Consider the following 27,289-nt stretch of genomic DNA (forward strand, 5'->3'; position numbering starts at 1 on the left):
ACTAAATGGGTCAATATAGGTTAATAGGCAAGGTCTGAAATTGAAGCCTTTTGATTGATATATTCTGTAGGAGACTGTCCTCATTATGTTGATTGGACTTGTCCACATGTGACAATGTAAACATCACACTGAAAGATATAAAATAAAAAAATCCAAACTGATCCAGATATAATTGGAACATCTGACCCATTGTCTTTTCAAAACTGGTGATAATTTAAAACTGTGCCGTTATATACAGAGGAGGATGACAGCTATGAATGACGTGTCTACAGCAGGTTAATTGATAGTGTGTGGCTAGTTTTTCAGACTTGCATACACTACTGCTGATAAATGATATGCCAATGCACAGACAAGTACAACACCACACCTGTAAATATGGCTGCCTTTTGTTAATTGTCCCAAACTCAGTAAAATGGACTTGGCCAAAAAAGGATTAAAAAGGGTGACAAAGAAAGAAAACAGATATGCTGTCAACTATCAATACTGGAGAATTTTTCAAAACAAAATCACTACTTAGGAGTAGTTACCATTTAACTACACTCTTACTGCATTCCTCATCTATCAGCTTGGTTTTGAACTAAAATATGCCATGAAATCTTGATTCTGCGTAGTGTAAATCCTCTTCACATTAATTTCTAACACTGACAAAATAATTGGTAGTCTGCCCTGGACATGACTTTTGAGACAAATGTAAATGCCACCTTTCCTCCTTCAGAAGTCTGAACCATAATTTACCTTTATAGAGTCATCCCGGCAATTTAAAACGAATTCAGGTTATGGTGCTACATACAACTGCTTTGGCCAGGATCATGGCTACCATTAAATTGGATCGAGCCATTTGATTATTTCCAATGGTGGGTTTTTTATTTTAACAAAAATACTTTGTTGGTTAACAAAGACATTTGAAATCTCTTACTGGGGAGAAAAGCAGGGCAAGAATAGTCAGTGTCATAAGGAGAGAAAGAAGTAGCTAGTAATATGGGTATCTTACATTACATTCAGCATTATTTGTATGTTGTCTAGCTATTAAGGACTGGATCCAGAAAATATGCATGCAGTTTTTCACAACTGTAGCCCCACTGAATTAAAATGGGCCAATTGACATGCAAATAATTTCAAGAATTGGGACCTTAGAAACTCTTCTAAGCAGGAACTGTGTTTCTTTGTGTACACTTATTAAAGGAATTGTGGGTGATACTGCTGCAATAGAAGTACTGGTTCACTCTCTACTCCAAAGGAACGTCTCAGCTATAGAGTATATCGGTATTCATATCTTAACTACATGAAACACTCAACAATTTAATGGAAGAGAAAAAAATCTGTGAGTAGAAACAAATGACACTGTTCTTTTTCAGTTGCACCTTTGTGTTGTGTGCAATAGTTTCCTTCTAAAGAAAAGTCAAGACAGTGCTTGAGAAATCTCAAAGAGTGCATGTTTTGGTTGCAGTAGGTTAGATTTCTCAGCCATTTTTTTCCTTCCATCTTTTAAGTTTTTAGTTTAAGACAATGCTCACTGGGTCTTGAATATTTGGGTGCCAGGAACTACAAAGAAACAGGAAACCCCAGTGTTCTAAGGAAGAGCATCTAGCATTGCTATGAACCCCACATGGAATATTTTTTAATCGATAACCTTGTTTGATGGCAGGGAAAGACTAGAATTTAGCAGTTAAGAGGGAAACGTTTAAACAGGGGAGTTGAAGAGTTCATCTTAGAAGCAAATTTGCATGACACTGTGGTTAAGTACCTTTGGGTTTTGACCATCTTTTTGTTTTTTGTGTTTTGAGGTCTATATTAATTCTTTCCTGTGTGATATGCTCCTGGCAGATATACACAATTTTATTATTTAGTTTGGTTTTTCTGTAGTGTTACAGTCTTGTTTTTCCTTTATGTAACCTGTAAATATTGTTATAAATAAACCCTTTATTCTATTTATGATGATGTCTTGGTTGCTGCTTTTAGGGAAAGTGGCTATTTGTTGCTGGTAAGATCTTCCTTGAAGGCATACTAACTCTAATAATATAAAAAAGAAAGCTAAGTAATGCAAGAGTACCCTCCAGTTAACAGATTCTGGTACCAGTAGGTTATGCAACAAATATTCTTCTCTGCATTAAACCAGAACTTTCAAATTTTATAAACTGACTATTTAGAAAAACACTATAATTGCAGGAAGTATCACAAAAATAAAATTTCCAAATATCTACATTTTTTTGAATGCACCTAAAAAAATCTGTTGATTCCTCTTGAAAAGGGAATCATGCAAATGGGCTGGTGGGACTCAGGACATACAATTTGTACAGCAGAAGATTTTTCTGCGTACAGATGAAGTAGGCAAACCAGATACACCATAAATCAGTTATCAGCATAAAACACCTGCTCTTGCTGGGGACCATAGAATTGTGGCCCGACATAGGTGGGGCTAGGACACTTGCATCTCCCTGATCACCTCTGTCAGTGAGGGTTAAAATTAAAGTCTCAGAATAAAAAGATGGCCCCTGCCCTAAAGTTATTACAATCTTAGTAGGAGATCAGACACAACCAACCAGTGCTTTTTTTGTGATGGTACTGCCTGGTACACAGTACTAGCACCTCCAATCAGAGCTCAACAACTTTTCCCCTGCAGTACGAGCACTTTTTTTTTTAAACAAAAAAAGCACTGGAGACATGAAGATTTTTGTAGGAATCTCAGTAAAGGAGAGTTTAAAGAGGGTGAGTTAGGCTGCAGGTGTTTCTGGAGAACTTCTCCCAAGCACGAGGGGCAGCATGGGACAAAGCAAACTACTTGAAAACAGAGACTGGCATCACAGACTGATCAGAGGTGGGAGTCAGCACTTCAAAGGTCAAGACTGGAATTCTGAAGTTCAAGGCCCTTCAGAGACAACGCTCTGCCAGCAGCTCTCACCTCTTTTAAACAAAGAGACTTCAACTCAATTACTTCTAGTTAAAACCGTAGCATTATCATCACCTCGGGAGAGAGATGGTCTCAAGTAGGCAGCTCCACGCTTTTAGAAACTGACAGGTCAATACAGTACCAAGACCTTAAATTTCACTCAGCAGTTAACAGGAAGCCTGTACAGAGCATCAAATTTCACATGCTCACAAATGAAAAACTCCAATTAACAAGTAAGCCACCACACTCTGCTTTATTTTTAAGCTGATTTATGGTGCTGTCTATCTAGACTGCATTGCTATTGTGTCACTTTAAGGTTTCAAGGTGACATGGTGAAGGAGGTCTGCACCCAAACGAATCTGAACTTCTTGTCTAGATGAAGACATCCAGCTATCCTGGCCACTGCTGCTATATGTTGATTTAAAAAAACAAACAAAAAACTAGTGAATCAACAATACATCCAGAAACAAATGGTACACACAACCCCTCAATTAAAGAGGCAACATAATTCTCTCCATTTCATCAGACTGCTTTTCCCATTCTACCAACTTCACACTCTTACCCTGATTAAGCTATAGCCATCTATCTTGGACACTAACATGGCCCAACTAGTATAACACTCTTTGGAATGTATTTATCCTCATAAAACCTTGTACACTATTACCCCATTTTACAGATAGGGAACCGAGGCACAAAGATTCTTGCCGAAGGTCACAAAGGAAGTTTGTGATGGTGCAGGGAATTGAACCCTTCTGGTATCTCAGTGATTGATGCTGGCCTAAACTCAAAACAGAGAAAATGGAATCTGAAGAACAACATTGGCCTGGTGTAGTGGATGCAAATATTTGAAGTAAGTATTAAAAGCTTTGCCCATCAAATTTATAAACTAAACAAAAGTAAAAAACACAAGATGCAAATTAGTTCCAAGACTTTATTTTATTAACTTGAAGCAAGTGCCACTTTGAACATTTGCTGCCATCACTGTAAGTTACAGTTGGAGACTTATTACACTGTAGAAGATTAAGTTATATTCTCCAGTATTCTCACAGAATGATCAGTCTCCTGTGCATGGATCAATATATTCAAAGGTTCTTCAGAGGTTTATTGCCACTTACCCTACACATGGAGGAAAAACATTATTAAAAATGTATGATTCACAATCAAAATTCATTTAACAATGGTTTTCAATTATGTCAACCTATATGTATACACCTAAGCAACATACATAAATACAATAAAAGGCATTTGTAGTACACATTTTCAGTAATCTGACTCAGCACTGAAGAAGCAGTGCATTTAATTCTTGTCTAGGAGTCCAGATTCAAAAGTACTTTTAGTTTGTTTATTTTCAGTGACCATAAAACATAGATCATGGGTTAAATGCTTAGGTTCAACCAAGCTTCACTTCGCACAGAACTTGGTGTGGAGGCAACAAAAATAGCTGTACACCAGCCTCATCCAAAAGCCCCTGTGCAAGTTAAAGCAGTTTCAGAGATTCTTCTAACTTGTAATAGTTTGTAACAGTTGGGAACCAGCACAGTGTAGCACCATTCCAGTCAGACATCCAATTCTCCCCTATCCCAAGGGTTAAGAGGAATAGGGGTGGCAAATAGGTGGCTATGTGTCTCTATATTACACAGGAATCATCTGTGATGGGTAGGGGAGGGCATTTAGCTGGCTGTTCAAGCCGGAATTACAATTCCTTTGTTCTGCCAGAAAAATACAAAGAGTGCTAGAAGAGAGTATAGGGTCAAGGACCAGGATCCACTTGTTTTTCAACAATTTCTCATAATAAATTTTCCCCATTATAATGTTTGCTTTGCTGGCTGAAAGTAACTAAGAGACTATTAGCATATATAATGCATATACTACAATAAAACCTGGGAACAAAATTTTGTATCCTCTGATAGTAAAATCTTAAATACAACAGTGATGCTAATATAACTATTTAAATATTAGGATGGAGACACGTGTGTGTGTGTGTGCGCACGCGCATATACACACACACACATTTATTTCCATTTAATGTTGCTGACTCCTTCTTAAAGAAAAAATACCACACTAAAAATTTATCTGATAAGAAAAAAGCAAACAGATACAGTATTGTTTATCTTTCTACATTTGATCACAACAAAATCACAGACCAGAAATGAAATAAGCACGTCTTACATATAAATACCAGCACAACAGGACTATTCTTAGAATTACCAATAATGCAATAGTGCTAATGAAACCTAGGTCTGAATGCTGTAAACAGAAAGATTAGACAGATAACATGAAAAATATTTTATGTCTTTTATGGGACAGAAACCTTTGTTCATGTCTTCTGGTGGTCATCATCTTCTTTTGAGCTGCACCTACAACACAAAGAACAAGTAAACGAGCAACTTTATGCTTCTTTAGTATAGTTCTTAAAAGCTCTGTAGGTATAAGGTGCATTGTTTCTATTGGAGTTGACAACTCATTTCACTATTCTTAAATAGGGAGACAAAATAATGGTCAAAATCTACAGAAACAATAAGATTTCACTACATCTGCATAAAATTGCCACCGGAAGTGCTGGATAGGTCTATAGGCATCACCAAAACAGTGCAAATTACTTTGTGTGGAATTAACAAACAAGTATCTAGTTCTTCATCTCAAGTAAGAGAGAAATCTGCATTCTATTTCCTGTATGAACAAGAAACTTGGTATATTGAAGTAGGAACAGATTTACTTTTCATTAAAATGAAAATAAAAACTTAGAAAAGACAGGTTGAAGGTTCAAAATAGGCATGTAACATCACCCATCACCTGCCTGCTTCGTAGTTCATTACATCTCCTTGGTGGGGAACACCCCACCAGCAGAATGACTGCTTAGTCTCATTTTCTATCCTTGATTGCACTATATGTGCATGTTTGTTGCAATTATGTGCCTAGATGGATAAAGAAATCCTATTACAATTTTTGAAGAGTTTAAAAAATCCTAAACCCTGGCTTTTTTATACATTTTATGCAAATAATAAATGGAAATAGAAGATGCATTTTTATGGTCTCAAACTATATATAAAACATAAGTATGAATTGGAAAGTTTTAATCTGGATTCTTCTTGTTGCATACCTAACTCAAATGTTTCAAACTATTTTTTAACTTGTTGCTAAATGTTTATCTACACATGCTGTCAGAAATAACCTTGTTAGGAAGGTGAAGTTGGTGTCTCATCAAATCAGACCCATGGAGTAGGCGTTGAGTGGCCTGTGCCTCGCTTTCCTTTCTCTCTTTCAGCACCATCAAAAGGAAAAGTGAGAAAAACAGCATAAACATTAGTTAAAGCCTGAATTCAATCAAATATCCTACAGGAATAATTTCATAACAATGAAAGCAGATAGACAGTATCTGTAGGTTTTTGGTTAGTTTTCTTTCTTTTCTTTTCTTTTTTTTTTTTACAATGATGATAATTAGAGATCTACTTAATGTAGTCTAATATTGCCTTCCAAAGATCATCATAATCCCTTTAATTAAAGGGTTAACAGAAAAATGAAGGTTTTCTTCTTATGTATTACCTGATTTACCAGCACTGAAGACAAAAATATTTTAAAAATGGCTACAAATGCCTTGTTCACAAAAGACTTTATTATCTAATGATGCATACTGAAAACATACAGAAATCTGCATGGTCCACTTTACATGCAGCAGAACAATCTTCACTTTACAATAAGTGAGTGTCAACTGTTTTATGCAAGAGACAACACTGTCACATTTCTTAAAGAAAAGCTTCATTTACAAAAGAAATAAAAGGTAAAGAAGCAATTACCGCTTTTAAAAAGCAGCTGCTTTGTTCAAGAGTGGAAGGTTTATGCCTGTATTGAAAGACAACATGATCACAAATAATGAAAACAATGAACAAATGAAACACTTTTAGCATAAAGCAGTACACTTTCAAAATGACATACAAATAGTTAAAAATTGCATTATGTTGTCTATCTATCCTTTAGATATAAGGTCTTTCAGAATCAGATCTCAACATATGTAATTAGTAAATGAAAACTCTTCTGTAAGTACTGGTTCTATGTCATAGTGAACTATATTTAACAAAATGTATACAAAGTCTATAGCAAGTTGATTAAAAAATTAAAGTAATAAGAACAGTACACTGAAGGCGCTCTATCCATCAAGTGCGCTTTCTCCAAATTTTAAATGTGATGAACAGAACATAAGTTGTAACTATGCCACAGTTGCAATGCCAGAAAATAAAACAACATCATTTATCAAACATGCAGGGAATTCTGCCATAAAGCTATTGTCTCTCATTTGTCAGTTGTTCCAATAAAATAACATCTTAAACACCGGTGACGTTGATGGTTTAGCTTACCTTCAGTGTACTGAAAGTTGTACACAACCTGCTTTAAAAGAGGAGACCATCCCTGCAGGCAGGCTCAAGAAGGAACAGATTCCCTTCGGCACTGACTACACCAAGGGCATGCTGCTGTGGCCTGCACACACACACCTAGGAAAACGTGAATATAAACAGCATTTATGCTGGCCATTTTTTAAAGACAAAAATGAAGCCAAGTCTGCTAAAAACGAATCGACCACCCAGTATTACTGTTCTTTTATAACAAGCTTTTTTTTTATAATATGTGAACTGCAACCATATACATTAGCATTGTACTTTTGTGCAGTCTTGGCAATTAAAACAGTTCTACAGTGAAAATTTTCACATAAGACACGAACAGAATTACTCTAACATTTCTAAAAGAAATATCAGCCTTGGTGTTAATTCAAATATATCATTCTTCCTCAACTTTGCAGGGGAAATATTTATGTTTATATACATTAATAAACTGCTGTGAAATTTCTTCAGTCTTTGTATCTTAACTACTCAAACCCTTTGAACTTCTTCATTGGATTTAAATTTTTTCCTGGATGAAGGCGTGTTGTAGAGCCTGGTTGATGCTAATCCGTTTGGCTGGGTCTAACATTAGGATCTGGTCCAACAAGTCCTTTAGCTGATGTACTTTTTTCCGCTGATCTTCAGGGAGTCGTTGGCAACCAATCAAGTCTGCTAATAGGTCCTTGGTTGGATTAATGGTGCTCATGACAGTTACTTTTTCCTAATATAAAAAGTGCAACCAACATTTACTTCCATATAAACTAGTACTGTTAATAAAATTACTAAGTGTAAAATAACAAGCACTCACTCCAATTAGAAAAACTATTGCTCCGCTGTTATTCCACCTAAATTTACTGCTGTCAAAACACAAATTTAGTGTTGTAACTCTAATTACTATGTTATCCAAGTAACTGAAATTTGAAAATATGATTAATTCATGTGATTTATGCCAGATGCATTAATTTCCTTGCACATCACATTTAAGATCTGTTTCCCTATGTTTGAGACTCAATGGATTGAGAATTCAAAGAAAGAAACCATATTCTATACTTGCCAATGTGATACACTCTTAGTGTGCACTCTAATGTTGCAATGGTACATACTATAATCCCTAAAAAGGGCATATCTACATTACAAAATTATGTCATCCTAATTTACATTGGCCTATAGCCATCACAATCATTAAATTGCTTTTACAGTCTACACTGCACTCCTGTCAGTGGTGCACTTCCTCACCAGTAGCACATGTACCAAATGTACTGTCCATGTAGGGCAGGGGTGAGCAATAATTTTTGATGGGGGGGGAGCAAGTTGAGATTTTGGAAAGTGGCCAAAGGCTACACTCTTACATGATATCAATGGAGGAAGTGTAGGGTCTGGGATGCAGGTTGGGTGAAGGAGGCAGTTGTGACCTGGGGCACTGGACTGGAGTGCAGTAGTTTGTGTTGTGACCTGGGACAAGGGATTCAGGTGCAACGTTTGGGTTGTGACCTAGCACTGGAGGGGGTTGTGACCTGGGGCAGGGAATTGGGAAGCAGGGTCTGGGAGGGGTTATGAGTTCAGGAGGGGGGGAATGAAGGTTTGGCTTATGTGGGGTATGGGGTAGGAGTGGGGGGCAGAGGGTTGGGGGTAGAGAGTGGCTGGGGTGCCAGCGGCAGACTCTGACCAGGAAACTTACATGGATGACGCCTGGCCAGCAGCCCAGCATGGATTTCATGCAGCTTCCCTGCCCGCCCCACCCCTACACAGGCTGCAGGGGCCATGTGCAATGGTGACTAAGAGCCTGAGGGGAGGGTGCTTCGTGTGCTGCTCCCATTGGCCAGAAATCAACCAATGGGATTATGCTGGGAGGCAGCAGCACATGAAGCACCACTTTCCCTGCCCCCGGGCTCACAGCTGAGAAATGAGAAAGAGAAATAGCTGACGCAGCCGCTTTTCTGAGTGCTGTGGGAAGGGCACGGGCCAATCAGGGAGTCTGGCTGATGTCCCCATCTGTCTGCGAGCCGGATCCAGTGGCTTGGTGGGCTGCATCCAGCCCCCAGGTCATATTTTGCCCAGCCCTGACATAGGGCATTGTAGCATGGCTTCTGAAAGCCAGCAAGTGTTGAAGTAAGCAAAACTGTGCTTATACTGACCCTATGACAACCTAACTACATTGACACTGACTCTTCCTCCTGTGAAGATGGAATTATCAAGTTGTAATGGTGGGGCAGTTATGTCAGCCAGAGCAAAATTTTAGCTTAGATGTTTATATAGTTCAGCTGGTATAAGCAGGCTTGTGTTGACCTAACTCCATAGTGTATACCAAGCTTAAGGGAATATATTCTACAACAAACTTTCACATAAAAGTTGCACATTTTCTTATTTTAGCAAATGGCAGCAGCATTAAGATTTACTAATAATATCAAGCTAAGTTTACACAAGGTTAAACAAAGAATGTATTGTGTTTATGATTTATAATAACCAGATTTTTTATTAAACTAAAATGCAAAGCCATACAGAATTTCCCTGTAGCGCGAACATAAATTTAACCTATCACAAAAGTATCTGCATTCATTCTGCTGCAGGAAAAAAAAGATTTTAAAAAGCCTTCACAACATGCCGTGGTACTCGTTAGATCCTATTAATTAACAAGTCATTAATTATTGAATTTCATAACTGGAACACAATTATAGTTAAACTTTTTTAAACAAAGGCAGCTCAGTTCATTTAAAACTTACCCTTTCTGTTACTTTGTCTACTTCTATATACATGAAGTTGAGATTTTGATCAAAGTGTTGATCTTTGAACACACCTTTTCGTATCATCTGAAAATAAAACAGAGGACAGGAGTTTTGTAAATTTCTTTTTCTTGAAAACTTCAGATTTCAGACTCAGATCATAAGGGAAAATACATCTACTGACTTACAGTAACATGAATTATTTAATGCTTTTAATGATCTTTCAGAGAGCAGTGAGAAATTACAAGACTATTAGAACAGCCATACTGGGTCAGACCAATGGTCCATTCAACCTAGTATCCTGTTTTCTGATAATGGCCAATGCTAGGTGTTTCAGAGCAAATGAAAGAAAAGGTAACCAGGAAGTGATCCATCCCTCCCAACTTCAGATAAGAAGTCATTCAAGCCACCTGGATAACACACACAGTTATCTTCCATTGACTTTCCTGTTTTATTGTTTTTAGTTGAGTGTATAAAAAACTAAATAGAAACCTTTTTCTTACCTTGTTTGGCATCTTTCCTTTGAGGTCCATGGCAAGTTTCAACATATGGTTATTGGTTTTGCCAGGAAACAGTATTTTTCCTGTATAAAGTTCATATAACGTGCAGCCTACAGACCACATATCTATACCGTAGTCATAGATTTTGCCTATAACTGAAACAGAAAAGTTTTCTTATTTAATCAGTTAATATCACAAAACAAGGTATAAACATATATTATAAGAGCAAACAGATATTGAAACCCTGGATTTAGGAGATATTTCAAGAGTCATATTCTTAAAAACAGTAAAGTGCAAAAGAAAGAGGATGAAAAGTCTGTCTACTTCCCCCTCACAGTGGGCTTTAACTGCAACCTTCCCTTGCCAAAATTTTTTTTAAAAAAATGAAAATTGCCCTTCACCCCTAGAATGGTCATTTGAGTTTCTGCTCATCAAAATCTGCCTCTGAAACATCCCAAATGTGTGCCAGAGTAGAATCAACAAAAAGTGTCTCAAGCTCTCTTTCACTAGATGCTAGTGTGTTCTGCTACTTCTAAATCATTGGATTGGCTACATTAAGATTAGAGTTTTAACACTGATTTTAATTTTTAAAACCAGAGTTGAAGCAAAAACAGTTAAATCTATGTTCTGAATACATATGACCATGTATAATAATCACCATTCAAGTATTTAGATAATTTAAATGCACAGAGAAACATGTCAGATGAACTTACTAATTTCAGGAGCTCGATAAAATCTACTGACAAGATACGGTGTGATGTCATTATCGGCAACATGTGAAGCTGATCCAAAATCACAAAGCTTTAATATAGTTTTAGATTCGTTCACCTGCAAATTAAATAAAAACTTTACTGGCATACTGACAGTACATAGATTGTCTCAGACGTTGAGACAGTACATAAACCAGCAACAAAACAATATCAAATCATCCAGTAATCCCTTAACTAACTTTAATATTTGTTCACCGCACTATCTTGGTGCCTTGAATTCTAGGGAAACTGTAATATCTTCTTAACCTGGAAATGACAATGAATGGCACTACATTGTAACAGCTACTGAATTTAAAATTCATTTTTATGATCAATTTGACTAATTTTACAATTGTTTAGAGAGACTATTAAATAACATTTCCAAATGTGTATTTTCTATCTATTTGTATCAAATGCATGAGCCCAATAAAAATGAGCTAACATGACTGACCCAAAATATTAAAACCATGGACAAATGTGTCAAACACCTGTGTGTTCAACTGTTTTTAATATTTCTTCAATATACACACAGTAAGGATGACACCTGGTGAAAAAAGATGGACTCTGCTCTCCCAGGCATCAATTCAAGAGCCAGAACACTGGGCAGGCATAACAACTGAAGATTACTTAGATTCCAGTGTCTCTTTCCCCATCGAAAGAAACATGTACACAAATTCTGTGCCCCACATACAGAACCAACATACATTTCAAATGGTAGCATAGTCCTACTCACCCTTCCACCAGTCAGGGAAACGGTTCTTCCTTGCCACATTTGCCCTGATCAAAAGTTGATTATATAGAAAGCCCTGAGGAGCCCCTAAATGTTCGCCAATCTACCACTCTAGAGCACAGTCTCTCAACCTTAGGTCCTGACCCAAAAAGAGGCCACAAGGCTACTGGAGAGGGGGTCACAACATCCCCTTTTTCCGTGCCTTACAGCTAGGCAGCCAAAGAGCAGAGGCTGCTAGCTGGCTGCCCAGCTCTGAAGGTAGTACTATTAACAGCAGCGGAGCAGAAGAAAGAGGAGGGAAATGGTATTGTTTACAGATGTTAGCGACAAGTCAACTGTCTGATAAGCATAAGTGTATCGGACAGTCTACTAGTGATGCAACTAGTTGTTTCCCCATCACCTCAGAGAGAGGCAGCAAGGAGGGAGCAAGAGCCGGTGCTAAGGAGAGACGGCTTAAAAGCCAGTCTAGGGCTCTTGTACTTCTCAAAATCTGAGGTGCTGCAGGGAGTGTGGAGCCAGCGGGGGAGTTCCCCACTGGCCCCGTGCCCCCTGCAGAGCTTCCACTTTTGAACTGGAGGGCTCCCTTATAGACTAATCAAATAGTCGATGGAAATCACATTGACTATTCGATTAATTAATCTAAATTTAACATCCCTAGTACTGTTACTTAGCTCGGTAGGGATCTGCACTGATCCCATGAAATTTATGTCCAGTACCAAGAGTGAGGTGGAGAAGCCCAAAATATTTTCAAATTGGGAGCCCATCAAAAAAAGTTTCAAAATCCGTGTTCCAGATTAGCAGCTTGCACAGAAGTGTAAACATCCTCTGTCGGAAGATCAGTCCAGAATGCGCTCATGTAATAAAAGTACATAATTTTCCATTCAGAGCCCAAGTGATTCACCTCTGCAATGTATCCAAGTTCCAATGATCCCAAGGAAAGAGCAACCAAAGGTCACTTCCTTACCTGGATAGCATTATCTACAGCATTCAGCTCTGCTGCCAAACCAAAGAGCTAGCTAAAATTCTTACACTCTAAATCAGGTATTCATACATCAACCACGTCAATAACAACACTGCTCATCAAAATTAGTAGTTATTAGCCAATCAATATTCCATAATTCAGGTAATTTTTCTGATAAAAGATTCCTATAGCTGGAAACATATAGTCTCTATTGCTCAAGTTGTATATAGATAAAAGTGTTCATTTTGTATGTAACACTATATTTAGAATCTTTAATATGAAAAAATATTCCCATTGGACATGCACATTAAAGTAGTCAGCAAACATATTATTTCGCTATTTGTTATTAATCAGCTTTCACAAGTTGAGCAGGTATTTGCTTTTCACACAAATTTAAATGTGAGACCTTATTGCACTCCAGAGTTTAACTTTGCAGTCATTTGTCCTTGTACTTTTCTGATGGCTAGATTTTCTCTAAGAAAAAGAGGGTAGGGTTCCAACATTTATATATATAAAAAAAGCAAAATTATAAATTGAGCAAGAACTTCTACTATGACTAAACAAAAACCATCAAAGGGGAAGAGTATACAAGAATTTGTCAAGTTGTATTCAGAAATATTTGCAAAAGCTGGAGGTGACTCTGAATCAACTGATGATATCATCAAAAAAGTGAGAACTTTATTTTTCTGTTTGAACACATTGTCTTATATATGTGTAAATGGATGGATACCATATAAAGGATTCTATCAAAATGAGAATCATCCTTATGGCTGGCATCACTGTAGTTATAGGTAAGCTGCAATTTGTAGGGGTTGCTGACCATTCATAAAAGGACATTGCTGCTCTTTTTTAATTGATACTCAGATGAGAATTGATGCCTTAAGATTTTTCGTAATTTGATTTCCTTTTTTGAAAGGGTACACTTAAAGCTTCTTTTGCAGAAGAATTGAAAAACAAAATGATTATTTCAAGATCGCTTAGGTAGAAGCCTTTTTTTCCTCCCCACACAGACCTCTTAAGATTTAGCGTGAATAGCCAAATAGTAGTTTTAAAATATTTGCACAGTAGTATTCTTACTCACTTGGGCGATTTTTAAAAAATATTGTAATTATGTTGTAGATGGAAATCTCTGTCAGTCATTGAGTAAATAGAAAATTTTAGAAATAGAAAAAAATATATCTTATGTTCTTGCCTGCTCACTGTTTCTCAGATGCATCTATTTGGGTAAGATGATTTTAAAGGTTATACCTCCCAAATCTGGAATTCTCTCATCCAGCAACTTTTGTGGTCTGGTGTGACCATGGATGTTCCTGGATGAGAGAGTCCCAGGGCAGGAGGATCAGCAGCTGGGAGCCCAGTGCAACACTGCCAGTCTACTAGCAGCAGGGCTGCAGCAGCCTGGGAGAAGAGCGACTGGGGATGTCTGCTGTCCGGCAGTGCGGCATGGACCACAGCAGCCCAAGAGGGGAAGTCTGGCCAGGCCGCAGCAGCTTGGGCAGAGGCGGAAGTGCGATTGGGGCTGCCTGCTGCCTAGCATTGGGGCTGACGTTGCAGCCATGGCAGCCTGGGATAGGAAGATGGCCACAGCAGCCTGGCAGAATCAGCACAGCTGGGGCTACGTGCCATGCAGCAGCACGGCTGGGGCTGCTGCAGCGCAGCGAGCTGGCAGCAGAGCTAGGGCTGGCCTGCAGACAGCCCAGCAACACTGAAGGAGCCATCAGCGAGGAGGGGCAACGGACTGAAAGGCTGGTATCAGGGAGCTTCCCCTTGTCCAGCAAATTTTCTCATCCGGATCCAGTAAGGTCATGAGGGTGCCGGACAAGAGAGGTTCAACCTGTACAATGCCGCCTGTTAAATTTGTTACAGATTATTTCAATCATGCTAACAAAAGGAGATATAATCAGGGAGGGGGAAAAAAATCTACTCATTCTGTGACTGGACAGACTACAAATTAGTTAAACTAAGCTCTAACTTTGTAGAGAACATGGAAGAAAGTCCTAATTTAACCTTAAAATGTATACTATAATTTATCAATCTGAGCACTTAAACTGGTTTCTGAATACTTGTTTGGATCACTAGGCTACGTCTATACTGGCAAGTCAGTGTCAAAACTTGTGATGTTCAGAATTGCTAACCACTCCCTCCCAACTCAAAGAACATTGTTGCGACAAGTGCCACCATGAATAGCAGATAGCACATTGTTGGCAGGAGTGGTCTCCTGTCAACAACATGAATGCCGCTCGTTGGGAGTGGATGTATTTTATTTGCAAGAGATCTGATAAAAAGCAGCTACACTGCCCCTCTTTTAGACAAAGTTTTTGGACCTATTCCATTTAACTTAGTCCTCTGAATTATTGCGAGTCTTTATAATGCTATTATAAGAAAGGTTTCTAAGCACTCAAATTAGTTCTTAGTTGATGCTTTCAAGAGAACAGAGGGAAGCAATCCATCATTTCAAATTAGTCAAGACTTCTTACCTTAGATAACATTAAGGGAACGATGTAGACTTCCTTCAGGGGATTCTAACTCAATATATTTGATTTTTTTAAATGTATTTGAGGAAAGCCAAGTTACTTTAACACAGTTCCGACAAAGTGAGATGATATATCTATACTACAGTCGGTCTAGAAAAGATTAATCTCTTTCAAGAGTAAATTAAACAAGATAATTAGGCAAACTAGCTTTTCCATGCATGTGAGCTTCAGAATTGGGAGGGGAGAACCAAATTAACTCTGGCTGTGCCTTAGGGTTTGTCTCCACTTATAGCGCTGCTCTAGTGCCTAGTGAAGTCACTACCTCTGCTGATGGGAGATAGCTTCTCTTATTAGCAAAGGCACTCCACCTCCCCTGAGAAGCTGTGGCTACGTCAACCACAGAAGCCCTCCCGTCAACACTGCAGTCTCTACACTGGGGGTACACTGGTATAGCTACCTCTCTTAGGGCTTATCTACACTAGGAAATAATTTCAAAATAACTAACATTGAAATTATAACTCCCTAAATAGCAAAATCAAAATAGCATGTCTCCACTACAGGGAAGCCTCAAAATTAGCCCAAGGCAGGCTCAGTTATTGTGAATGTGTGACCTCGACTTAGAGAATAGTTATTTTGAAATAGCAGCAGCAGAGCTTCTACACTAACACTATTTCAAAATAAGAGTTATTCCTGGAGGAAAGCAGGAGTACAGATTTTGAAATAACCAGCCCATTATTTCAAAATAATCGGCTTATTATTTTGAAGTAACTCCTCAGAGCAGATCAGGGTTTAGGGATTTTCCACACCCCTGAATGACACTTATATTGACAAAAGTTTGTAGTGCAGATTGGTGGCTTTCAACATTTGATCCATGGGGAATCTACAGCATATATCTAAGGTTTCCAAAGAGGTCTGGCACCTCCATTTGAAATTTTTTAGGGGTCTGCAAATGAAAAAAAGTTGAAAACCACTGGTACAGACCAAACTTAAGTTAACTTGATCATTAAAAAGAGCTTTTTAACAGTTTTTTTTTAAACCGAAGCAGAGCCATATTGGTGACTGGTAGGGATGTAAAATCCAGATTAATGTGTTGGCAAGTTAAACATTAGGTTAATTTAACATTTAATTGGTTAACTGACTAATCAAGACCCCCCTCAGCCCTGTGCAGAACTGGCTGCCAATTCCCAGGTGATGTTTACCAGGTAACTGATTAATTGGTTATCCATTCACATCCCTAGTTACTGGAGGCTTCAAAGGAATTATACTACATACAAATTTGGCCCTCTTTAAAAAAAAAAGGAAGACCAGAGTATAAATATAAGATTAAATATATCCTTTGAGTCATGGTGATTTGCACAAAGCTCAAGAGTAGAATGTTTTTACTTACTAAACTTTCAGACACTGAACAAATAATACTGAACAAATAATAGACTTATTGTTCCACTCAGCATCCCCTCCATGAAAAATAAGCTCACTTCTAAATCTACTTATTTCTGCCCCTTTCTTAATTTTGTTTCTCTACATTCCCATTCTTTTACTCTATTCCTTTCTACCCACTGCATTTCCCTCCATACAGCAGTTCCAAATTCCCACTTTGTGAGTTTCATTCTAATCCCCTCCCATCTACTAAAGTGACCAGCATTTAAATAATTAATGTTAATATTTCAAACACCAGGATTATGCTTTAGAGCAGTGGTTCTCAAACTTCAGAGGGGTAGCCATGTTAGTCTATTTCAGCAAAAACAATGAGGAGTCCTGTGGCATCTTAAAGATTAACAAATTTATTTGGGCATAAGCTTTTGTGGGCTGGAATTCACTTTGTCAGTTGAAAGAAATGGTAACTATCGTTTAGCAGCAATATATGCAGAGATACTAAGATGGGAGTGTTTCTATTCAGTTGAAAGTTGCCAGACTCCAGCAACAAAACCAGACTGCAGCATTAATTTGCAGAGCTGAAATTATTATGCCAACTTGACACTATCACACTGGGTCTGAAAACAGGAGTGGATAGCTCACTATAAAAAGTAATTTTCTCCCTTTTGGTATTCTCACCACCTCATCAACTGTTGGGAATTGGCTTCTTCCACCCAACTGAATTTGCCTCATTAGCTTTGGTCCTCCACATAGAAATGTAACTCTTGCCATCTTTACATATGCGTATATATCACTGGCAAGCTGTAGTTTCCACTTCATGCAGCTGATAAAGTGGTTCTCAAAATTGTGGGTCAGGACCCCAAAATGGGTCACAATCCCATTTTAATGTGGTCACCAGGGTTGGTATTAAACGTTGTAGGGCCCAAGACTGAAGCCAAAAGACAAGCTCAACTGTCCGGGTCCAAAGCTACAGCACTTCAGCCTTGAGTAATGGGGTTCAGGTTACAGACCTCACTGCCTGAGGCCAAAGCCCTTGGGTTTCAGCTTTGCTCCCCCCACTCCTTCCCAATCCAGGGCAATGTGGCTTGGGTGAACTCAGGCTTTGGTGCAGCCCTGCCCTGGGATCATGCAGCATTTTTTGTTGTTAGAAGGGGGTTGCGATGTAGTGAAGTTTGAGAGCCCTTATTTTAGCGTTAACACTGCAAAAAGAATAAAGAAGAATAATGGGGAATTAATGGATCTCAGATACAGATTCAAACTGATGTCCACTCAAAAGACAATTAATTGCTTATACTAGGTTCATATTTAGGTTATTTTCACAACCAGGAAGACTAAAAACTTACATTTTTAAGAAACTGACACTTCAGACTGTAGGATTTGAATCTGTCATCTAGCTCACAAATACATGAAGTGAACCAGAAGCAACCCACATTGTGATGTTTAACTCTCATTACAATGATTATCCTCTGCTGCAAGGGTACAGGTAAGAAAGTATAAGGAGTCTTTCCCTCTCATGTCATATAAACAAAAATCCTCATCTCAATTTAGAGCCAGCTAGCATGCTTGGTTCTTGCAGCAGACATGTCTTTTTTTTTTTTTTTTTGTGAGGGTGCTAACAAAGAGTCTTTTCTACCATTATCTCAAAAGAAGTCAAAATCTTCCCTCTCCAAAAGGATGCTTCCTTGCTTTGCAAGACTGAAGCCCTCTTTTTAAAGAGATATCAGCATAACATGAAGGGGAAAGTATGAGCAGTGGCTATATTGGTTTGAAGGCTAAAACCCCAGGATACTAGGTTATGTTTAGTGTTAAAGCTTTTTAATTAGAAGCAGAGAATATCTACCTGTGTTAGTTATTTTCTTACTAGCTGGAGTTACCCAGCATTGCTCGGGGCGGGCGGTGGGATCCTGCCAGGGGTGCCCCGTGTAAGGGGCAGGCGGAAGGGGGTGAGCACGGGACCTACGGTGGGCGGAGCGGCCCAGTTCCTGCCTGGGGTTGCACGTACCACGGGGGGCAATAACCCCACCACCTACCCTGAAACTTTCACCCCGTTACTTGCCGCACAATGGGACTGCACCGGAGGCTCCCCTTTCCCGCAGTGAGCAGGTGCCGGACTCCGGGCCGCTCCCAGCACCGCTGCTGCTGCCTCCCTGCTGGGCTTGCCTCACTGCGCCCGCAACCGCCTCCTACTGGCGGCCGTGACCTCTCCAGCCCGCCGCTCAGCAACCCTCGGCCACCACCGGAGGGCAGAGGCCTGGGCCGAGTGACATCATGGGCGGGAGGGAGCTCCCCCACACCGGATGTACCTGTTCAGTGGAACGGCCTGGTAGAGGCGAGTGGGGCAGCTGCCACACGGAGCACTGCCCCTCCCCTCGCACCTCTGCCACTGGCTTTAGTGAGTGACTGTCCCCGCCGCTTCCCCCGGGAAGCCGCTTCTCCCCGCACTGCCAAAAGTACCTTAAAACCTTCTCCTGAAGGAAAGGTTATCCCATGCAACGTTTGGTTGTGGTAGGTCTTATAGTGCCCAAGTTACTAGCACACAAACATACAAACATTCGCCTTTATATATTAGATTTACTATTTGTACCATGATGATTATATTTTGTCCTAATATTAAATCAGAAGCTTCTTTTCAGAGGAAAAGATGACAGAATTTGGATTCTGAAAAGGTATTACAGGTTGTATCTCCCTCGTCCAGCACCCTTGCAACCTGAGTAGTTTTGAACCAGGGAATTTGGCAGATGGAGTGGGGAAGTGAATCAATGCAGCAGGGGCTCTAATTTCCTCAGGCAGCTCCACTGCCACCAAGGCTCTCCCCACAGAGCGAGGGAAGGGGGGAACTCTACTCCCCCGCTCCACTTTGCTGCAACCCAGGGTTCTCCTCTCCCTGCAGTGGCCATGAACTCCACTGTAGTCTGGAGCTCCTCTCTGCCCAGCGTTTCCACACTCCCCCCAGCACTCTGTTGCCATCTGGGGCTTTGCACTGCACCGAGCAGCTTTGCTGCTGTCCAGCGGGCTCCATTAAAAGCAGCTCCACCGCTGCCCAGAGCGCTCCACACTCCAAACGGCTCTGCTGCCACTTGGGGGGAGGGGGCTCCGTGCTCCTCCTTTGGCTCTGCACTTTCCTCCCCTGCACCTCTGCTATGATCTGGGAGGCTGTTCTTCCCTCCAGCAGCCATGCTGCTGCCCTCCCTCCAGTGAAAAGAGAGCTCCGTTTCCCTGCTCGGGAGATCAGGAGCTCTGCATTCCTACCAGTGACTCTGCTGCCCCCAGTGCTCCATCTAGGCCTCCTAATTTAGCAATGCTCTTGGCCCCAGCCCAGGGGCTTATCCCCATGAGTACTCATACAGATGATGCTTGACCAGGGATGTTGCCAGAAAAGGGAAGCCCGGATTAGGGAGTGTTAACCTGAACCTAAATTTAAACACATGTATTTTGTACAGGCTGTCTTAAAGTGTGAAATATTACTTACCAAAATATTGTCTGGTTTAATATCAGCATGTAGGATGTTACATCTTTTAAGCAGTTTTAATGCCAGGAACAACTGCTGGCTGTAGGACCGTACAGCTTTAATGTGAAGACCGACATCCTTTCCATACTTTTTCAGTACCTCTCGTAAATTCATACTATTTATGTACATAAAAATTATGGGAAATTAAACAAAGAATAACGTATTCCTAGTTTAAACATCAATTTTAATGTACAAAAACCAATTCTCTTTTAGGCATTAGGAAAAAATTACCCAAACCAGACCAACTTGAAATATATTCTTTGCCATCAGGCCATATACTAAAATAGAAAATTCAGCCAATCAGACCAACAGATGCTATACAATTACTGACATGACCGTGCTTATCTACAGTGATGGAAGAAGCTGTATAACTGACATTGTCATTTTAAGTAGATTTAAATAGTGTGTTCTCGTCTTTGTATCTGTAAAAGTTGGTTCTAGATGTTTTTGAATTCTATGCCTTAAGAAGTTTACTGACGTATAAAGAGCGGAATGTAAAAAAATCCAAATATAAAGAAAAAATTCAAGCTAAGAGTACAAAACATTAAAATGCACTTAAATCTACTTTTCATTTTTATACACAATTCAGGAAATATTCAATTTACCTGAGTGGTTCAAATACCAGACAGAGGTGCTGTTTGTGATAAAAATGCCTGAACAATCGCAAACAATGAAATTTGTCATCAGGATCTGCATCATTGAGCTTCTTCAAAAATTCCAGTTCTTTGAGACCAGTTTTTTGCCTAAAACAAAAAACATTTTTTACTCCGAACTTACTGAATTTCTACACTTCACATCCAACATAAGCATCAAGTTAGCTTGCTCTCAAAACGTTAGGAAGGCAGTAACAGTCTTATGATTAACACAGCAGTGATCTTTAATTTCACAGTATTTCAACTGCACTGGATAATATTGTTCATTGTAACATTTACAGTACACAACTTGGGTCACTATTTCTCAAGAGAGCTGAAAATTTATTTTCCATGTAGGTCAAAAGTCTTATTCCGCTACTATCAAATATTTATAAGTAATAAGATTATTATTAGCCCCAACTTTCAAAATTAGATTACTAGTGCTGTAAATCACATTATTTTACTATTTAACAAAACATTACTTACATAAGTTCATTATTCCTGATTATTTTGACAGCTACTTCTTGGTTTGCTCTCGCCATATCTCTGGCTCGCACTACATTACTGAAAACTCCCTGGCCAGTGTAACCATAAACATTGTAACGTTTATCTAGAACTTCACCTATGTTAACACCTAGGAAAGAAAATGAAGAGGGAAATCAGATAAACTGAACTAAGTACATACACAGAATAATTGACCACAAGAAAACTTTTTCTGCATGATTCTGAAAGTAACAAGGATACACAGTATAGTAACTTAATTATTGTCTCAAGTCTACAGTGCTTTGTACCTAGCTTTGTGGAAATTGTGGGGAACTGAAACTGTGCTTCCTTTGGTCAGGAATCTTTTCATAAACGCCATTAGAAGTTTCATGCCCATTTCACCTCATTACAAGAAATATTTCTGTTGGTCTTTATTAACTGCTGATGAGTTTAATATCGAGTAGTGAAGAAATGTGCTCACTGAAGTGCTTCCATTCTGAGTCCTGGGTGACAACTATAGCACGATAGGCATCAAGGTTCTTTGAATGCTGTTTTTCTTGGTTTCAGATCATGGCAAGCGTGCTGACGTAACCCTTCCTTCTGGAGGGAGATCTCATGGCTGTAAATAACTTTGGATAGGTTTTAATTTTAATTTGACTATTAGATTCTATAATACACCTGTGAGCTGCTTGACAGAGCACTATAGTGCAGGAACATGCAGTGGTTTTGGACGAGCCACACTATGTGATGGCATTGTGGTATGCAATTGCAAGATAATTCCACAGAGCTTTTCCATGAGGTGCTTTTACATTTAGTAACTCTATTTTAGACAATAATATAAATTAAGTTAGGATCAAATACTTACGATAATAGCCTTCAGCATCAGTCCAGTTATCCCTGAGGTTGGGATTTTCTTTGAAGTCTTTTCCAAAGCCAGCAGCTCTAAGACGAGCACTCTGAAATGAAGTGGACAATTGGCTTTTCTTTTGTATTTAAAATGCATGTTTATACATAAGAAAATAACACTTACTTATGAAAACCAGAAATCCATTCAATTATCTATCATCTCATTCCTAACAATGTTGTTTTAATTGTTACCATAAGTAAAACTGAGTAAATCATTAGTCTCTCATTAGTCTCTCTCACACACACACACACACACACACACACACACACACACACACACGACTTGTTCTCTCCCAGCTTCTTGGAAAGTTTAAATAGCAAAATGCAACAGTGTTATATTAAAGTAAAATATTTTACCAAAAAATGCTATAGTATATGTTTGAGTAAATTATTAAAAACAATAATAGTCAAAATAATAAAAGGATATTGAGGCTATAGTATGCTTTTTTGTTCATTTGCTTCTTATTTCACAGGGTAAATTAATAAAGTCCTGCAAATCCACATATAACCGCCTTATATGCACGGCTATACGCAGCTCAATTTTGCAGATATGGATGCAGATACACATTTTCTAGCTAGAACCCTTCAAATTTGCGGCTATCCACTTTCTATCTGCAGGTACTCATATCCACGGCGCATTTTTTTGGATACAGACGCAGATACAGCTCTATACATTAATTATTCATAGTAGATATTACTGTGAATTAAGAGAACTACAAGCAACATATCATCAATATCAGTGAGGCATTTCCAACACAGAAATTGTCACCCATTTATAAATGGTTTTAAATTAAATATAAAATACTTTTTTATATTTTATTTTTTATCTCTATTGTTTACCTCAGGATTGTAAAAGCTTGAAACTAAAAATATTTACCTACCCATTTTACTTTTTTCATTTTAAAGGGCTTTACTTTGTTGTTAATGGAGTGGCACTGCAATGGCTTTTTGTTATCCCTCTGTTTGTGATGTCACTTACAATTAAAGAATGACATTTGATATTAATCATTAATTAGATTATTTTTATGTTTTATTTCCTTAAAAGAAACACATCTTTGATGCATTTTGGGGATGTTTGCATGTAAATGAATGAGCCATTGTACATACATGTAAACACAATGTTTTCAAAGACCCAAATATCCCAAGGACTAAAGTGATGTTAGCTATATGAGAGGCTGTGACAAAGTGCACTTTGATAAGTTAAGCAGCAATTAGTTGTCATGCCTCTCAAAAAGAGTGGAACATTTATTTGATCAAACCTGGGAAGTTAATTTTGCCATTAGTGAGAGGACAGTTATAAAACAATGGAAGAAAATGAAAGAGGAAGCAGCTAGCACAGCCCAGAGGACATGAGATAGTGTGGTCAGATATCGCTCTCCCTCTTCCCTTGGAGAAAAGGGCTAAGGACTAGGGAAAACTACAGACAGAGTTGCTACACAAGATCATGATGGAGGTTTAGTGGAGGTAATAGAAATAAAACTCACCTTGGTGGTAAAGAACAGAAAAGCATCCAGCACGGTGGCTGTGTCTACACTGGGCCACTTATTCCAGAAAATTAGCTGCTTTTCCAGAATAAGCTGCGAGCTGTCTACACTGGCCCTTGAATTTCCGGAAAAGCAATGACGCTCTACTGTACAAAATCAGCCGCTATTCCGGAAAAACTATTCTGCTCCTGCTCGGGCATAAGTCCTTATTCCGGAACACTGTTCCGGAAAAGGGCCAGTGTAGACAGCCCAGTAGTCTTTTCCGGAAAAAAGCCCCGATCGCGAAAATGGTGATCAGGGCTCTTTTCTGGAAAAGCGCGTCTACATTGGCCACAAACGCTTTTCCGGAAAAGCAGCCTGACAATGTAGACGCTCCTTTTCCGGAAAAAACTGAAAACGGAATAGTATTCCGTTTTAAGCAGTTCCGGAAATTCATGCCAGTGTAGACACAGCCTATTTGTGTGAGATCTCAGGTTAGGAGATGAGCCTGCCTTATTACAGAGGCACACATCTCCCATTCAAAAATAGTAAACCATCAGGGCAATCCAAGACAACAGCATACATGAAAGAAGGTAGGATGCTAAGTGTCACTTAAAGTATGTCATGATGATTATGAGAAAATAAATAAAGCATCCTAAGTCTATAAAGAAAACAAAGTAATTGTAGATTCAAAAAATGCTGTAGGATTTAGTTACAGACAATGCCGTAACTACAATAATAACTACAAAAAGGTCTGGGACTAACAATTGTGTCACCCTTTTTCATATGGTGACAGTTACCAAGATGCCTACTACATTTCCCTATTTGTATGACAAATCTACAGTCCTGTTTATGACATTTTTGTACAAATTCTAGGAGTAGCTTTTTTTTCCCTTTTGTAACTTTGTGCTTTCTCTACAAAGACAACAGGCAAAAATCCCCCAGTGTTTATCTAGGGAAAACTCCCACTGACTTCAGTGAAGGACTGGCTCAATGGACTTCTAATGAATGCTTTCAGAAGACATTATGCACCTGATTTTACAAATTTTAGGTGAGTCAAAATTCAGGCATAAACAATTTGATAGTGTCTTGTTAATAACACAGCAACAAAAAAAATAATGTGCAGGAATTATCTTTCTAAAAAATTACTTACATCAAAGTATGCAGCAAACATATCATCCGATTCTGTGAACATGTCAGGAGCTAATAGCTTCTTCTGAGCTGAGCCTTAAAAGAAAATGTATGTTATTCAACTTAAAACTGAAGAAATGGGTGTGTTAGCAGTTATCTTCTCTATATAAAGAATCTACATTATGTACCATTAAGCGTATTCACTAGTTATAAAAGAGAGGCACCAGACACTTCTATTGCCATTTCTCCTGGATTATGTTGGTTTATTGTCTATTCTTTTGCATAATCAGTCTGTTTAAAAATGCAGAGAGCTTGAAATATTTCAGTTGCTTTAAAAAACCAAATCTCTCTATTGAAGACTTATCTGTAAAGGCTTTCCAACTACTTCCACTTTCTCTAACTGTATTTTCTTTATTTTTATATTGTATATTTCATATTTTAATTTAGTATTTTAATAGTTTGTGTAGCACACAAAGTGTGCCTTGCCAGGGTGCCTTCTAAAAATTACATTGTGGCCCTCCCTGGTCCGGCAAATAAGAGAATGTGTCAGACCAGGGGAGGCCCTTGCCTCCAAGCCCATTGCCAGCTGCTGGCAGGCTCTCTCAAGAGCTCCCTGCCTTGTTCTTCCCACCCCCTACCCCCAATCTGGCTGAGCTGCTCACCCAGCTGCTGGCTCCCTGGGCAGCCCAGGCACTGGCCCTGCTTGCCATGGGCTGCTGAGGGGCCCCAGCCCCGCACTCCTGGGTGCTGTCAGGGGACTCCAGCCCTGTGCTGCTGCGGAGTTCTGGCCTCAGCCCCACTCTCCCAAGAGATGGTGTGGAGCTCTGGTCCAATGTTGCCATGGGCTTCTGGGGGATTCCAGCCCCGGACCCAACCTGTTGCCCCTGATCTCAGTTGGCCCTCCTGCCATTGGACTTCCGGGATCTCTGGTCAGGAGCATCTGTGGTATTGCTGGACCAGAGTGTGCTGGTTTTGGGAGGTGAAACCTGTATTAAAACTAAGCACCCTCCATTTAGCAAACTGACAATTTGGTGGGTTTTTCAGAGTTGAGATGAGATTATTCTTGTTATGTACATATAATTCCTACATTTTTGTACCACAATAAATAATATTTGGCAGATTTACACACAGTTCTAGAAAAATATATTTTGTTATCCAATTGTTACGAAAAAAATCAAGCTTAAAAGCCAACTCCTTGGAAGCACCGTCTCCTATCTGCCTTCCTCGCTGTCCCCTTTTCTCCCTCATCGCTGTTTCCTCTAATTCAGGGGACTGCATGTCATTGCATACACATTTACACTTTCACATCTCTAGATTCTTCTGCCTTTGTTACATCAATTAAAACATTCACACATCTATGCACATTCATCAATGATAATGACGACTAAAATGAAAATAAGTCACGGTTTGCCAAATAGAAAAGGGAAAAAAAAAATCAGTAGGAAAATTATTTGCGATCTTCCAGAAAAGAGTTACATATCAAAAATATATTAAACTAAAATAAATTCACAGTTCCTTCTTAAATACAAAGGAAAACATTAATGTCTTTTGCAGCACTGGCTGTTTAAATGGCAATTAAGGACATCTCCCATTTACATCACCTATTCACAAAGTGTTTTATTTTAACAATTTAATTATTTAACTTTCTGAATTTTTTTCAGCACTGTCTATGAATTAACTTTTTTCACAAATCTGAAATTATGATACTCATGAACCTCCATATTCCAGGTGTCCATAATTAGGGAATGTCCGCAGTACAGACCCTGGCAGGCAGAGGAGAAGCAGCTCTGTGTGCTACTGTTCTCCCTTTCACCCAGCTGGGGGAACAGCAGCACAGCAATATGCTTCCCAAGGTGTTTCCCTGACACTCACAGGGGGGGTAGGGAGAGTGCCTTGGAGCAGCAGAGAGCCACACATGCACCCAAGAGTTGCTGGATTAAAGAGGTTCAAGTTTACTAATAAATCTGAACAAAAGATGCCTGCAAAGCATATTAGGCATTTCATTTCAAATTGCATACAGAAATTTCAGATTCTTACCATTATTCTGTTCAACTGTCATGAGGTTGTGTTTGGCTTTTACAGAGGCCTCAAACGTATCAACATTTTCCCGTTCATACTCTTTAACATCAGCAGCTACACGTTCTAGAATGTCATCTGGTGAATTTGAACGACTACGTGTGCTGCTCTGCGGACTGCTTGGTTCAGATGGCACAGACATGTTACTGTCTTCAGTCAGGTACTTGTATTTCTGCAAAGAAACTTTATGAAGTTATTTTCAACATAGTGGCTTGTCCCAATTTAATTTTACTGTGTATTTTGGGGCATACATTTTCCTGAATCTAACTAGCTCATTCTAGATCTTACTTCATAGTGTTAATCAAATTGTACAGCATGTTAG

General features: G+C 39.1%; 1 protein-coding gene across 6 annotated transcripts in view; it reads right to left on the minus strand.

Annotated features, from left to right (window-relative positions):
* Positions 1-337: 337 nt before the first annotated feature.
* Positions 338-27,289, minus strand: part of PRP4K (pre-mRNA processing factor kinase PRP4K) — a 56,998-nt gene continuing 30,046 nt past the window's right edge. For 2 of the 6 annotated variants that reach the window (XM_006138815.3, XM_075921313.1), the window contains exons 6-15: positions 26,929-27,139; positions 24,914-24,987; positions 22,257-22,347; positions 21,395-21,542; positions 20,882-21,019; positions 20,238-20,391; positions 11,194-11,308; positions 10,484-10,635; positions 9,981-10,067; positions 6,481-7,981 (exon numbers count right to left, since the gene is read on the minus strand). In XM_006138815.3, coding sequence (XP_006138877.1) covers positions 7,778-7,981; positions 9,981-10,067; positions 10,484-10,635; positions 11,194-11,308; positions 20,238-20,391; positions 20,882-21,019; positions 21,395-21,542; positions 22,257-22,347; positions 24,914-24,987; positions 26,929-27,139 — 1,374 coding nt within the window. In that variant the 3' untranslated portion in view covers positions 6,481-7,777. Of the gene's footprint in view, positions 6,146-6,480; positions 7,982-9,980; positions 10,068-10,483; positions 10,636-11,193; positions 11,309-20,237; positions 20,392-20,881; positions 21,020-21,394; positions 21,543-22,256; positions 22,348-24,913; positions 24,988-26,928; positions 27,140-27,289 lie in introns of those variants that run through there. The other 4 variants (XR_012901676.1, XR_012901677.1, XR_012901675.1 and 1 more) reach the window with 4 other exon arrangements.

The sequence above is a fragment of the Pelodiscus sinensis genome, chromosome 2, assembly GCF_049634645.1.
Source record: "Pelodiscus sinensis isolate JC-2024 chromosome 2, ASM4963464v1, whole genome shotgun sequence".
NCBI lineage: Eukaryota > Metazoa > Chordata > Testudines > Trionychidae > Pelodiscus > Pelodiscus sinensis.